This window comes from Physcomitrium patens, chromosome 2 (genome assembly GCF_059467195.1).
Source record: "Physcomitrium patens ecotype Gransden chromosome 2, ASM5946719v1, whole genome shotgun sequence".
NCBI classification, from domain to species: Eukaryota; Viridiplantae; Streptophyta; class Bryopsida; order Funariales; family Funariaceae; genus Physcomitrium; species Physcomitrium patens.
The window spans coordinates 12,985,185-13,000,961 of record NC_143411.1 but is presented as its reverse complement, the minus strand read 5'-3'; the positions used below and the strand labels follow the sequence as shown (position 1 = coordinate 13,000,961).

The 15,777-nt window shown below is 36.1% G+C and overlaps 1 protein-coding gene across 2 annotated transcripts; it reads left to right on the top strand.

The window, feature by feature from the left end:
• Window positions 1–10,460: 10,460 nt before the first annotated feature.
• Window positions 10,461–14,665, top strand: LOC112272999 (uncharacterized). Of its 2 annotated transcripts, none has more exons than XM_024501280.3 (6): window positions 10,461–11,745; window positions 12,985–13,042; window positions 13,207–13,328; window positions 13,446–13,692; window positions 13,870–13,949; window positions 14,360–14,665. In XM_024501280.3, exons 1-6 carry the CDS (start codon window positions 11,287–11,289, stop codon window positions 14,600–14,602), a joined length of 1,209 nt encoding a protein of 402 aa, XP_024357048.1. In that variant the 5' UTR covers window positions 10,461–11,286; the 3' UTR covers window positions 14,603–14,665. The 2 variants fall into 2 exon arrangements, with proteins under 2 accessions (XP_024357048.1, XP_024357056.1); XM_024501288.3 differs by having other exon boundaries at window positions 10,650–11,745; window positions 14,275–14,665.
• Window positions 14,666–15,777: the final 1,112 nt, after the last annotated feature.

The following is a 15,777-nucleotide window of genomic DNA, read 5'->3' as shown; positions in this document are numbered from 1 at the left end:
ATTGTATAAGAAAAGACATGGTTGCTGATTTGTTGATAAAGGCATTAATAAAAAATAGACATCACATATTGACAAAGGTATTAGGATTAAAAGCCTTTGACCAATAGCAAAGTGTGAGTATTAATGTAAATAAGTAATATTTAAATAAGTTACTTTGTAGAAGATATTATCTTAGATAAGTTGCTAATAATCAAAGGATTAACTCTTGGTATATAAAAAATATAACTTATAGCTATATGATGAGATCAAAGGCCAAGAATCAAAGTCAAAAGAATAAAGTATCAATTAGAAAATATCTAAAGATTAGGTAAGAATAATTAGTGTTGGACATAAGATACCTTTGTAATAAATTAGATGCCAAATAATCCTAGGACCATATGTGTAAAAGTCAAAGAGAGGAAGTTTTCTTTTAAGACAACAACCACTACCTATAAGTAATAGATGTTGGAAGTGAAAGAGATCTTATTCCATATTCTCTTTATATACAACTTTGCTAATGATATATGTTGTAACTTCAAAAAAAAAAAAAAAAAAAAAAAACTTCAATATAAATTAATTTAGAATTAAAAAAGAATATCAATTTATTAAAATATTTTTAAATAGAATTGCTTATTATTTTAGATATTATTATATAATAAACTTTTTAAAATAATTTTTGCCGATTTTTTTCTTTGTTCTTTTTTTACAATAACATTTTCTATCCATACCTATATTATAGATGATATATGTTATTACAAATTATATTTAAATAATTTATTTATAAAAGATCAAATATTTTATAAAATTATATAACAATAGTTATAATTATTATTAATTTAATTACAAATATATATAATTAATAATCACTTTTTTACCTAAAAAATTATATCAAATATATTGATTGAAGCTAATTATACTACTATATATATAGTTATAAAGTACTTTATTTTTTATACATTTTGCTTTTATATGAGTTATGGTAATTTTTTATATTTTCTTATAATTTATTTAAAATCTTGTTAATGCTTCAAATCTTACATTCATTGACTATAAATACATTATTTTGCTTCAATTCGAGTAAACCTTGTTAACAATATGTTAAAATATATTTGTGTAGAGTAGATGTTGTTGTCATTTTATGATAACGTTTTTTTTTAATTAATTGAAGCAATGTTTTATGCATTAATCATTGCATTTCATATATATATATATATATATATATATATATACATACACATTCATTAAAGAATGTTACAAAACATTAAATGATAGTTCATAAGACTTTATTTTTGTAGAGAATAAACTCAATTATAGAAACATAACTTGTTGGTATAATCTATAATTTAATTATTGAATAACACACATCATAATAGTGTAGAATTTTTTCAAATATAAAATATAAAATTTGACATTTTTTTAAAAAAACTATTAACAGAATCTATTGAAGAAGAAGCACTTTGAAGACACAACACTTAGCATCAGCAAGGTTACACACAAAGAGAGTATGGAATAAAATATCTCTCACTTCCAATACCCATTACTTATAGGTAGTGGTTGCTGCCCTAAAAGACAACTTCCACCTTTTGACTTTTACATATGTGGTCCTAGGATCCTTTTGGCATCTCACGAGACTCGAGGATATCCTATTACACACACTAATGACTCATACCTAAACTTTGGATATTCCCTTGTTAATACTTTATCCTTTTGACTTTGAGTCTTGGTCCATGACTTCGTCCTATATCCATTGGATGCCCTTACCATATACCAAGAGTGAAACTTTTGACTACTAACAACTTACTTAAGTTAATATCCTCTATAAGGTAACTTATTCTACTTTTACTTTAACACTCCCACTTTGCTATTGGTCAAATGGATTTTAATCCTAATGCCTTTGTCAACATGTGGTGTCTATCTTTTACTAATGCCTTTGTCAACAAATCAGCAAGCATTTCCTCCGTTGTACAATACTTCATATCAATCACTCTCATTTCAATATTCTCTCTTATAAAGTGATGTTGAATGTCAATGTGCTTGGTCCTTGAATGATGTTTTGGATTCTTTGTAAATACAAGACATCCTTGATTGTCACACTCCATTGGAGTTGCTTCGATTTACACATCTCCAATGTCCTCCAAAAGTTGTCTCAACCATATTGCCTCCATTGCACCATGGCTTACTGCCATGTACTCTGCCTCCATTGTTGACTTCGTAATTATTGGTTGTCTCTTGCAATTCCATGAAATTGTTCCCACTCTAACAAAGAATACATATCCTGTTATTGACCTTCTATCATTTACATCACCAACCCAATCCGTATTACAATAATCATGCAAACTAATGTTATCACCTCTAAGGCATAATTTGAAGTTCAAAGTGCCTTTTAAGTACTTCATGATCCTTTTAATGGTTGCCCAATAGATTGGTCTAGCCTTTCACATGTGTTGACTGACAACACTCACTGCATATGCAAGATCTACCCTTGTGCCAACAATTGCATACATAAGTGAGTCCACTACTGCCTTATATGGAACATCTTGTATTTGACCTTCAACTTCAGCAAACTCTTCATCCATGAGCTTCATCAACTTCAAGTTTGCCTCCAATGGTGTTCCAATAGGCTTACACTCCTCCATGTTGAACTGTTTCAACACTTCTTTAATGTACTTGCTTTGGCTCATTGTAATGGTCTTCTTAGCACGATCTCTTACAAATTCCACTCCTAAATAATAGTGAAGCTCTCCCAAATCACTCATTTCATACTCCTTTTCTTACTTTACCTTCAACCAATATATCATCTTCAATGTATTAATTAAGATGATCAAATCATCAACATAGGGGATGACAATCAATATGAACCTATTTGATTGCATCACATATAACAAATGATCAGCCTCACTCCTTATAAATCCTTCACTCACAAAGAATGTATCAATGTGTTGGTATCATGCTCTTGGTGATTGCTTTAGCCCATACAAAGATTTCTTCAACTTACAATCAAGGTGTTGTTTGCCTTCTTCAATAAATTCTTGAGATTATTCCATATAAATGTCTTCTTCCAAACTTCCATTCAAGAAAGTTGTCTTTACATCCATTTGATGCATCTCCAAGTCCATTTCTGCTCTAATTGCCACAATGGTTCTAAGGGTGGTGAATTTGGCCATAGGAGCAAATGTCTCATTGAAATCCACACCAACAACTTGTGACTAGCCTTTCGCAATTAATCTTGCCTTATACCTCATAATATTATCCATTGCATCCTTCTTTATTTTAAACACCCACTTACAACCAATTGAAGCTTGATTTGATGGAAGTTGAATCAATTTCCATGTTCCATTGTCCATGAATGATTTGTACTCTTCTTCCATAGCATTCTCCCACTTCAACGCATCAGTGGACTTCATTGCATCTCATAAACTCAATGGATCAGCAAAAAGTGCAACATTGGCATGTTCTTCACTTATTTGAGGAAAGATGTGGTCCTTCCACCATTCACCATGTGGTTTTTTTTCTCTCAAAAGATATCTCCTTTCATTTGAAGAAGACCCTTCTTCTTGCATTCCATCCTTCTTCTTCCTCAATGCTTGTCTTTTCTCACTCAAAGGTTGATATTCTCCATCATCATCATCACCTTCAATATCTTCATTGTCTTCATTGTTGGTTCTAGTAATTGAAGGCACACTATGATTTATCTTCTTTAGCACTTGATCTTGACTTCTATTTCTTCCATCTTCATTGTCATCATCATCTTTTTCTTCTTCTTTCTTTGCTGAACTTGAAGATGTGTCCACAAACACACCTTTATTTCCACTTGGACATTCTTCCAAGTGTTCAAAAACACTCTTATGCTCCAAAAACTCTACATCACAACTTTTGATGATCTTCTTGGTTTCTAAACACATTAGCCTATATGCTTTGGTACCTTCACAATATCCAACAAATACACATTTTGTACCTTTTGCATCAAGTTTGGACCTCATATAATTTGGTACCTTTGCATAAGCAATGCATCCAAAAATGTTCATATGTGAAATACAAGGTTTCTTCCCACTCCAAGCTTCTTGTGGAATCATTGATGTAAGTGCACTTGTAAGACACCTATTCCTTGTGTACACCGCATTTACCATAGCTTCTGCCCAATATTCATGCCCAAGGTTTTGTGTATGAAGCATACTCCTTACCATCTCCACAATGGTCCAATTTACTCTTTCAGCAACTCCATTTTGTTGTGGAGTGTAAGGAGTAGAGGTTTGTCTTGTAATACCTTGAATTTTTATGAATTCATCAAAATGCTTTGAAATGTATTCACTTCTATTGTTCGTTCTCAACACTTTGATCTTGCAGTCACATTATTTCTCTACAAGAGCCTTAAACTCCTTAAATCTTGAAAAACATTCACTTTTAGCTTTAATGATATAAATCCACACCTTTCTTGAAAAGTCATCTATGAATGTGACAAAGTACCTTACTCCTCCAATTGATGGTGTCTTCATTGGTCCACAAACATCAGAGTGCACAATCTTCAACAATTTAGTTGCACATGTTGCAACTCCACTTCGAAATAAAGCCTTTTGTTGTTTGCCTTGTATACATCCTTCTCAAGCAAGTATCATGGAATTGTAGCTAAATTGACCAAGATCCAAGCTACTTACTATGGATTAGAGCTCCTTCATGCATTTGGCATTCAAATGACCAAGTCGTTGATGCCAAATTCCAAACTTGTCTTCATCTTATGGAAAATCAATAAATACCGCCACTTCAACTCCATTCACCTTCTTGTAATTGATGAAGTAGAGATTTCCATCTCTAAGGCCTTTGGCAACATATTGGCCATCCAATGTCTTGACAAAACATCCATTCATATCAAATTGAACCTTACAATTATGTGATAAAAGTTTGCTCACTGAAAGGAGGTTCTTCTTCATTTTTGGCACATATAAGACTTCCTTCAATCTAATCCTCTTGATTTGGTCCTTCACAACAATCTCCACCACAATGGAGCCAATTCCAATGGCTTGCACCATGCCATTGTCTCCCAACCACACTTTTATTGTTGGAATTTCTTCATAAGTGTCAAATGAACACTTGTATGGTGTCATGTACTTAGTAGCACCTGAATCTATAATCCACTTCGAAATAGCAGCCGTGGAGGCTCCTTTTCTTGCCATGAAAGCATACTCATTTCTACCAAAACTATCACTAGCATTGTTTGCATTCTCTCTATGTCTTTTCTTGGCCTTGTAGTAATTTCTAGCAAAATGACCTAGTTTTCTACAAATATAGCAATTCCTCATATTACTTTTTGAATTATCATGTTGGTGAAAATAGCTACCTTTGTCTTGTCTTAAAAATAGAGCCAAATCTTCCCTTGCAAGCTCCTTTTCTTTCTTCTTGGTCACTTCATGGGTGAATCTTGACGTGACATAGTTCATGGTAAGCTCCTTCATGTTGATGGACTCCAATGCCACAATAAGGTAATTGTAGGATTCGAGAAGGCTCATGAGCAATGTCAATACAATATCCTTATCATCAATTAATTTGTCAACAACTCCTAGTTGGTTAGCAAGTACTTTTACCTTATTAACATGAGTCATGAGGTCATCTCCTTCTTCCATCTTTACTGTCAAGAACTTCTTCCTTGTCCAAAGGATGTTGGTAAGGTTTCTACTCTCATAGATATTGCAAAGAGTCTTTTATGCTTTCGTTGGTCCATTGCAAGCTATAACATGTGAAAAATTTGCATCATCAAGGTTTATTGCAATCATCCCAAAATCCTTCCTTTCACGACGTTTGTACTCCTTCTTCACCTTGATATCAGCATTATCACTTGGAGGGTCTTCATTTTTATCAACAATGTCCCAAAGATCCAATGAAGCCAATAAAAGCTCCATTTTCTTCTTCCAATGGTAAAAGTTGTCACCTCTAAACTTTTCAATCACTCTCAAGCTCTCACCTTCACTTAAAAACATGTTTAAGGAAGGGATGTGTGAAAGAAAATCAAGAAAAGAGAAGATAGAACTCTAGAAATCAACAAGAAGGTGTTGCTTCCTTAGAAATCCAAAATGCCCTCTTTGTAATTATACAAGTGATTTCACTCTTGTATCACTCTCAACTTCACATATAAGACTTTTCACAAGTCTTATATTCTATCTAAATCCCTTACATAAGCTTTGCCACTCTTCAATCACCCCTCTTTCACAAAATGCTTCTAACCACAGAAAACACTTCTTATAACAAATAGGAGAATCTCTTATGAAGTTAAGTATATGAAAGCACAAAGTTAGAGCACCAATGATGAAATTCAGCAAAGAAATACAATACTAAAGTTCTAAAACATCATTATATGGAGTCTAACAATAACCAAGACTATCAATGCACTTAACAATAAGTAAAAACAAAAACTACATCAATAACTAGATGCATAAGAAGGGTTAGAAGAGAGCAAACTCAAACTTCAATAATAACCATAAGATCTATTCTTCACAACAAGAAAGACTTCAAAGTACTTCAAAACTCACAAGTAAAGGTGAGTGGGCCCATAACCTATTGAAGAACAAGCACTTTGAAGACACAATACTTATCATCAGCAAGGTTGCACACAAAGAGAGTATGGAATAAGATATCTCTCACTTCCAATATCCATTACTTATAGGTAGTGGTTGCTGCCATAAAAGACAACTTCCACCTTTTGACTTTTATATACATGGTCCTAGGATCCTTTTGGCATCTCACGAGACTTGAGGATATCCTATGACACACACTAATGACTCATACCTAGTCTTTGAATATTCCCTTATTAATACTTTATCCTTTTGACTTTGAATCTTGATCCATGACTTCGTCCTACATCCATTGGATGCCCTTACCATATACCAAGAGTCAAACCTTTGACCACTAATAACTTATCTAATTTAATATCTTCTATAAGGTAATTTATTCTACTTTTATTTTAACATAATTTTCCATAGATGTTCAAAGTAATATTTATTTTTTAAATATCAAATAACTCTATTACTTTATAGCATGCAATATAATTATGATACTTAGATTTTTAAAAATATATTGCAAGCTTTGAAAGATTCAAATGATTTAGATTGTGACTTATTTCACTCATTCTTTTTAATTTATATATTTAAGTGATTTTTTTTTAACATTCACTTGTATAAATTAATTTACTTGATATTTTTAAATTAATACATTGTCTAAAATATAATAAGCTAAATCCTAAAATTTCACTTTCTTCAAAACTAATATAAGTTACTATTACTTCATATCTTAAACTTATTAGGATAGAATAGTTGTATTCATTATATGATATTATGTGTATTTATTCATTTCTACTTTCTAATTTAAACACAAAATTTATGCTTAAAAATAATAATTAAAATGTTAATTAAAATATAATTTCATATATGAGCAATAATATTAAATATAATTCGTACATAATATTATTATTATCGTTAAACATAATATTATTATTATCATTAAACATAATACACAAAAGTTGCATATCCAAGCCACCATGTCTTTACACCTTTGTTGTTAAGAGTATTCTGCAAATGAATACAAACTATACAATTAAATCCATGCATTCATTACAAAGCACTTTTCCAAATGAGTATTTCATAATAGATGTCTACTATCAAAGGAGAGATAAAAGGGGAGATAAAAATGAAAGGATATTAAAAAATTAGAAATACAACAAAAAAAACATTCTTCTCCTATTATCAACTTTCTGATCCAAAATGGACCCAAATCCACACAATTTTGAAATCAAGAACAAAAAACATATAAATAGATGGATATACATGCAAGTATAGAAAGAAAAACAAGAGTTTGAGGTAGAAAAACCAACTTGGTGGCTCCATCTCAAAAATAAGAATTGAAACGTCCCTCCAATCCAAACCCTAAAAAACTCCCACATGAGACAAAACCCTCTAAAACCCCCAGCCTAAATTGGCGATGGGTTTCTCTAAATTAGCGGGAGCTGAACCCGCCAAGGCCAGAGTTGGCGCCCTAAGCGCTCTGGCGTGGCAATAGGACCACAGGGGTGACAAAACCTGAGCGCGGGAAATAGTATGCGCCACGTATATCTCCCTCGCTTTCCTTCTCCAGGCTTTAACTGCAAAATTTGGCAGTGAGTCCACGTGGTATACCAGCCTTTATCTTTGTAATAAACAGAACCTTCATCTGGCTTTCTATTCCTCTCCTAAATTAGCAATTGTTAATTGGGTCGTTAAACGAGCCAGTGTGTTTTTAATGCAGGCTAAACTAATCGGACCCATCTGCTAATTGTCGTTGCTATTGGTCACTGGAGCCCCTTTTTTTTCTTTTTTTTTTTCTTTTTTTTTTTCTTTTTTTTTGTATTTCAATTTTATTTATTCATTACTTTTATTGTCTTCTTCTCCCTTTTTTCTGTGTTTACTTTTTTGAGATTTTGAGATTTATTCGTTTTTAAGCTTAAGACTCCGGCTAACTAAGGTAAGGCTAGTCAACTGACCCACACGTAAATATATCAGTCATAACAAAACAAACATTAGGTGGGAAGGAGGGCGAAAAAGTGATGCTGGTTTATCTTATTTATGTATTATTTTCAGTAGTTAATTGTTCGTTTATGAAAAAAAATCACCTGACTTTTTTATCTGATTTTGTTTTTTATTTTTTTTATCACTGGTTTATTTTGAATGGTATTGTTACTAACAAGAAAATGAACTGATGTACATCCAGGTTGTCATTTGGGTTGTAAATATTTTCTTCCTTACGATGTCATTAACTTCTAAAACAAGCTGACAACCCAAACATATGAGTAGAAGAAACAGAAAAATATAAAAAGTATACAAAATAAAAATAAAAATAAATATGTACACATGGAATTTTTCACTCTGTGAGTATGTACACATGTCAGACATATCCACTGTTTGATTGACAACTATAGGAAATAATAACATCATGGTGGCCAATATTCAAAGGGAATTTCTTCACACTCCAAGTTCAAGTTCAGGAATTTGTGGGACTGGAAATTATGCCGAAGTTAGGGTTGATTTTCTTATCACAGGATACATTTTAAAATGTCATCTGATGTTTTATTTATATTTTTATGTACAGTATATTTATGGAATAGGCAACTTTATTTACAGTTGACAGGGTAGTGAATACATACTGAACTCAATGTGTGTATATATATATACATAAACATGTTTCATGATATAGCCAAAGACATTAAAATAGCGTACATAGCTAAATAATGCACATAATGATTCCAAAAGTAATAAAAGAAATAAATAAACTACTGCTAACCAAATGTTTTGCATGTATATATATATAAATACACACACACAAATAAAATTTCAAATAAATCATACATTCACACATACAAGCATCTGAATAAATTCCAATTGGGTTCAGTGGAAATCCAAAGTCATGCCACTGTTCACAATCTCAATCTAACATGAATATATGTTCTTATATGATTGTATTGCCCACAATTTTGTTTCTGTTATCCACTATAGTGCATGTTTACCAAATAATTCCTATCATCATTCCCATTGTTGTACCTCTTCATAAACAAACAAGTTTGAAACACATATTTTTGTAACAAGTTTTCCTAACACATGCGAAAAATGTGCTGGTGATGAATATTGGGTGGTGCTGTTGGGTTTTACACCACTGCCCTCCTTTATTTATTCCATTTAATTCATCATTAAAAATTAGGGGTTGGTCATCCCCATCAATTGGCCCCCTCTCCCTCTCTTCCTTTATGAAGTTTCAATACACCCTCTCTCAAACTCACTCACACATTCCAAGTGTGTTCTTAAATGGAATGAAGGCAGTCCCTTCAACACATAAAAACACAAGGGACCCCTTCACACATCCTCAAAACTACACACATGTTACCCACCCACCCAGATGGTACCACAAACTAACAGAAATCATTCGCGTTCACGACATTAATCCATACATCCACCCTACACTCATCCATCTTCGAATTCAAAACCAGACGAACTCACCACCCGAAACTTTTTCTTTTTCCCATAAAAAGTATCTCTCTCCTTTTATGAAAAAGATGTCGTTCATTTCTGGACTGCAGCGCAACGAGGCTGGGAGTTGACTTTGTGACCAACGAATCAACACGGGCGAATGAAAATTGGGTAGATGAGACACGTGCGTTTCCCTGCAGGGGTGTGAGGGCTGCGAGCATCCGACACAGGCGCTACAGTCTCGCGTCGATTGTCGCTGAGAAAGTGTTGCGTAATCGTCGAAGCTCGTTGATCGGACATCCATAACGCAATCCAGTTGGTGGGTTTTATCGCGACGAGAGCTGCGTAATCATTGAACCGAAGGACTGCTATCGTCGTGATGTGGTCGTTCGTTGGTGGTGCTAGGCGATTCGCGGTGTGTCCCTTCTTCATTTGAGAGAGGGTGGTCGCTCGCTCGCGGAGTGATTCCGACTATGTTAAGAGATTGTGGCCCATTTACCAATAATTTCCTGGTGCAGGATTCCCGAGTGGCGACGATGCCATCGCAGGTTTTACTGAGGAGTTTTGGAATAGTCTCGCGAGACTAATCTCGGACTGGTCTGGGCAATTCGTGGGAGCTCGGGGGGTTGATTCCTGGTGCCGATTTCATTTTAGACCCGCGCCAACGTCTTCCTCGCAGATCGGAGGTGTCGCGGAGGATCCCCTCCCCTTCCTGCCCCTCCTCCTCAGCCTTTTCTATTTCCCACCCCCTCGCGCCTCCTTTTACCTCCCCTTCTGTGGCCTCTGGTGAGCGCCACCACGAGAAAGGCAACGAAGCATTGGCCTGCCATCGACGCTCGTCGTGGTCGTCGAATACATTGATTTGCTTCAGCTTGGTTTCTGATGTGGTCTCCGTCTCACCCTTGTGCGTGTAAAGCTCTTTCTTCATTGCGTATGGCGATCCGGAGCAGGTTGTGGAGGCTTCGGTAGGTCGTCAGAATGTTTGTTCTTCAGCTTATCTCATTTGTTCCGCAGACGCGTTCAATTTGCCCGCTGATTGTCCCGCCCTCCTCATCATTCTCAGTCTCGTCGATTGGTCGCAGCTGTCTCTCCCTCAATTGAACGAGCTTCTCCTTGTCTGTTTTGCCTCGAACTTGCCGTAAGCAAATTGCGAGGAATTCATTTGCCCTGTTTGGCGCAGTTCCGGTCTTGTCTGCACAATGATGAGGGTGAGGTTTGTGGATGCGCAGCAGTGGCATATAGTCTCTTGGTGCCTCCATACTGTAGCAAAGCTAGAAATTCCGTAGAAGTTCAAGGATAGAGAAGTTCTTTATCTACAGAGACTTGCGAAATGTCATCATGGTTGCGAGATCTGCTACCGAAGAAAGAACAAATGGCAGAATCAGAAACGCAAATTGTAGTGAAGCGGAAAAACCTATTGTCATTATTCAGAGAAGACGACGAAGCCGATGCTGAGTCTCGAGGCATTGCAAGGGAGTTAGAAGACACATTGATAAGGAGAGGTGGCACTGCTAATTCGAAAAGTGCTCCATCCCTCTTCGAATCGGAAAACAAACTAGGATTGGTCCTTCAAGTCTTCCACTTGTGGGCTTGTGGAAGTCAGTCCCCGTCATCCCATTCTGACCCAAAAAACACTCGGGATTTCTCACGAGATTGCTACCAGGATGCGGAGTTCTCGACTCTTGTGGTGCGCCATGGCGATTGTTTGTCAGAAATATCAAGGCTGGTTGGAATTCCAATGGAGGTCTTGCAACGTGTTAATAGCATAGCGAATATCGAGCATCTGAAGGTAGCAGCTCCTCAACATTTGTTCTGGGCTTTATCTACGTCCATGGCATTGTACAAAACTTGTGTGGAATCTTCGCTGTTTCGATTCGTTCTCCGTGTTCCATGTCGTGCTCGCTTTGTCGTAGGACGTTGGATCCGTTACCTCGTGTTCTTATTCCTGGTTTCTAGCTCGTGATTTTTTCTTTCTCTCCCTCTTATTCCTTATTTTTTACGTTAGAATATTTTAGTGCTCCTGAACACGAGTTGATTAGCTGTGCTTTCATTTCTCAATAGGAATGTCTTTACTTCGTAGTGGTTTTTAATTTAGTGTGTGAGGATTAATCTAGAAAAGCGCAACCAAAAGTATTGGATTAGTATTTTTAATACGACATTGTCGGGGGTTCTGTTGTTGGGAGGTTCGAGGGATCCTTAACTTGAAGAATTTGTTCATAATACTCTCAAAGTCTTTGTTTTCTAGACTGCGAATCTAATGATATCATAAAGGTTTCCTTGTCTTCTATTTACGTTGAAAATTGTCCTTGATCCTTGAAAGACACGGTGCATCCTTTGAACTTCATCCTGCAATCATCTTTAGTTGTGGAATAGATCGATATATCCTGCAGTTTGACCAACATACTCTGGGAGGATCAGTCCCCCAACTATCTGGTCGAAGAATTTCTCTTGCTAAGATATTGACATATTTAACAATATGAAGGGCATTTTTGTTTGTTACTTTGTTTATTTCTCGCCGGATCTGCTCTACATTATTCCCTAGTCATGCGGTGGTATCAGCTGCGTCTGTTTCTAGTTGCAGAAGGAGAGATGCTTGAAACTAATAAGTGAGATGGGTCCTTGAGGGGAGGGTTGTGCGAAGGAATACATGATGTTTGGTTGTGGATGGGAGCGGGCGTTTTTGGAATTCGGTTTAGGTTGCTGTCTTGTGAGCTAACAACATCTTGTAAGAATTTACATCTATTAGAGGTTTCGAAGGTTTCTATCGTATTTGGTAACTCAGATTTGTTTACGGTTCAAGCTTCTCAAAGTTATCTGGTCGACATTGCTGCAATGAAACCATTTTGATTGGTTTCTCTTGTACACACACAGACATGTGTATTCTTCTCCTGCCAGAGTTGCTTTACTGTCATGTGTGAGATTAATGCGCATGTGAAAGTTTCTGCTCATATTCTGTTGTTGATCATCACTTCTGGAGATTATCTTAATTGTGTTAGAAGCTGAAAAGGTGGCTTGTTTGTGTTTGCAGCCTGGTCAGAATTTGCGCATTCCAAGGAAGGCGGTATCATCGAAACATAAACGATTCTGTAAGTCATGCCCGACTTCTTCTTTTATGTAACATTGCAAAAACAGGTAGAAGATGTCCAGTGCTGGGAATTTGCAACGGATCATGTTGACGAAGTCTTTAGGTTGGTGAATATCATCGAAGCACCCATGCAAAGAATGCAATTTGATTCTTCGTTCTGTGTAGGGGACGACAAAACGAAGGGAGAGAAACGGGTCATTGCGAATTGGGGGGACACGTTATGGAGCTTAGCAGATGAGCATCATGTCAGTATTGACGACATCCGCCGGTCGAACAACTTGCCTCCGGTACTGCTCTTCGTTGCAACGTGAATTCACGCCGCTAGTGTCCCTGGTCCATCTTTATGAGAACTTCCCCAACTAAAGCATGCTTACTGACATCTGCCATCATTTCATTGTCGGCAGGGATCGAGTCATTTGTATGTAGGCCAGGAACTTGTAATCCCTTCTCCTGCACAACCGATTTGTATGACGCTGTCGCAAGGCCCCCCCTTGCGCTACTTGCTGCGCAAAGAAAATCTAGCAACTATTCCAGCTTTGAAACCAATCGTTCAAAATAAAATTGTGGAATTGATATTGCCGAAGTGGGAACCAGAGCCATTTGGGTTACCCTGCCATGGTGGCTGGCTTAGCTCCTTCTATGGCTGGAAAGGTGGGCATATCAACTTGTAGATGACATACTGGCGTGTGAAATGTTTTTGTTGAGTTCTGAAATGTAGTGGTAGGAAGTGTCTTCAGCTCCACACTAAAGGATCCTCGCAGCCCTCCATAATACAACATTCCGTAAAATTTGCGTATGTGGTTCATTTTGTGAAATGGTTTTGTGCAGATGGGCGCTGGTATTTTCACAATGGCATTGACATTGCTGTTGAGCGTGGTACGGAGGTAATTGCATCAACTAGTGGCAAGGTGAGATTTGCTCCACACAACTTCCTTTCATCACTCTAAATGTCAAATGACCTTATTTTCTCTGAACCCTTTTCCTCTAAAAGTAAAATTTTGCCTTCCTAGGGAGCATAACAACTACCAAAGTTGTTCAGAAGAATGTGGAAATGGCCCTATCCCTCATCATTCACACAGACGATGCACTGAGTATTAAAATATGTTATATATCACCTCCATGCCTATCCTCGTGAACTTGTACATTTCTACGACTTTCTTATGAATTTTTTTGTCTTGTTTTGTTTTGGTTTTGGTTTTGTTCTAGACTGAAGCGAATGTAATTTGATGGTAGGATGTTCAAGGCCGCGGAAATCTTGTTTTACAAAACGCTCATGGTATTGAAATCATGGACCGACATCTGTGCCTCGTGGGTGCAGGTAACATGGTCTGGATGGAAAGGAGGGTACGGGAAAACGGTGTGCATGGACCATGGAAATGGCTACATTACACTCTACGCACACTGTGACAACGTACATGTGCAACCAGGTCAGTTTGTACGCAAGGGGCAAGTCATAGCTCTCTCTGGCAACACGGGCCATTCCACAGGGCCTCATCTTCACTTCGAAATCCACAAAGACGGTAGAACGGTGGACCCATTAGCTCACCTTCCACCTCTTTAGTGAAGACCCACTTCTCCCTGCATAGCTGTGGATTTGCTTACACAAGCAAATTATATCTCAGTGATACTTGAGGAACACCCGAATGATATTGTTTGCTTAAACGTGATATTAAGCAAACATCATTTGGTTCAAATGGCTTTGAAGGACCACAAGAGGTCAGAAAAAGCCACAAGAGTTTCTCACACTTGATGAACAAAAGAAATAGGGGTTGTATGAAGGGTCAATCAGGTTCAATTGACCCAATTATTGTCACCATTAGCGGAATGGTTTCTTGTGTAAAAATGAGTGTAATTTTTGTAAACTTTCAAAAAATATACGAAGTTATTCATCTGAAATTCAGTGATTCTGGCTGCCAACTTGATTGAATTGCTCGTCCCTCATTTTGCTGTCTCTCCAAACTGGGAAGTTTTGGTTTGCTTCGGAGTGCGACATGCTCTGATCTGAACATCCGTTTCAACTCTAAAATTGCAATTGCTTAGTAATGTGTGAGATTACTGCATTTGAAAGGTGTTGTTCACAATTCAACCTTGTCAAGACACCATGTCCAGACCTTCGTGAGTGGCGAAGATAAGTAAAATTCTTCAGTTGTTGGAATGTCACCATTTTTGGCTAAATCAGAATCTGCTCGTTTGAACTACTGGCCACTGAGCCTGACCCTTTGAAGTTGGTCGAAGCTGTAACAGAATTGCTGCTAATATGTGTTCCATTGCTTGCTTTAGAAGCCTAATAGATATATTTTAAACAAATGTGTCCTTAATACATAACATAAATCGTATTAAATTTTACTTGACTCACATTATTTTATTAATGTGTACACATTTGGTTAAGAAAAAAAAACCCCCAAAATCAGTCTACCCAATCATTCATTTTTATCAAAAAATATATTAAAAATTATTGATAGAGAAATTTTGAAAATAAAACAAATTGATATTTTATGCAATATAAATTAGAAAGATAAAATACAAATTATAGTAAAAGTAGAAAAAAAACACGTATCTAGAGTATTCAATTTATAAATATACACAAGTTTAAAGTATATTAGATTTTATATATTATAATACAATTTAATATTCCATGTAGTGAATAATTCTAAATTTTAAAAAATAATATTTACTGACACATCTATTGAGATTTATGTTTAACCTTATAAGAAATATACAATATATTACTTTTAA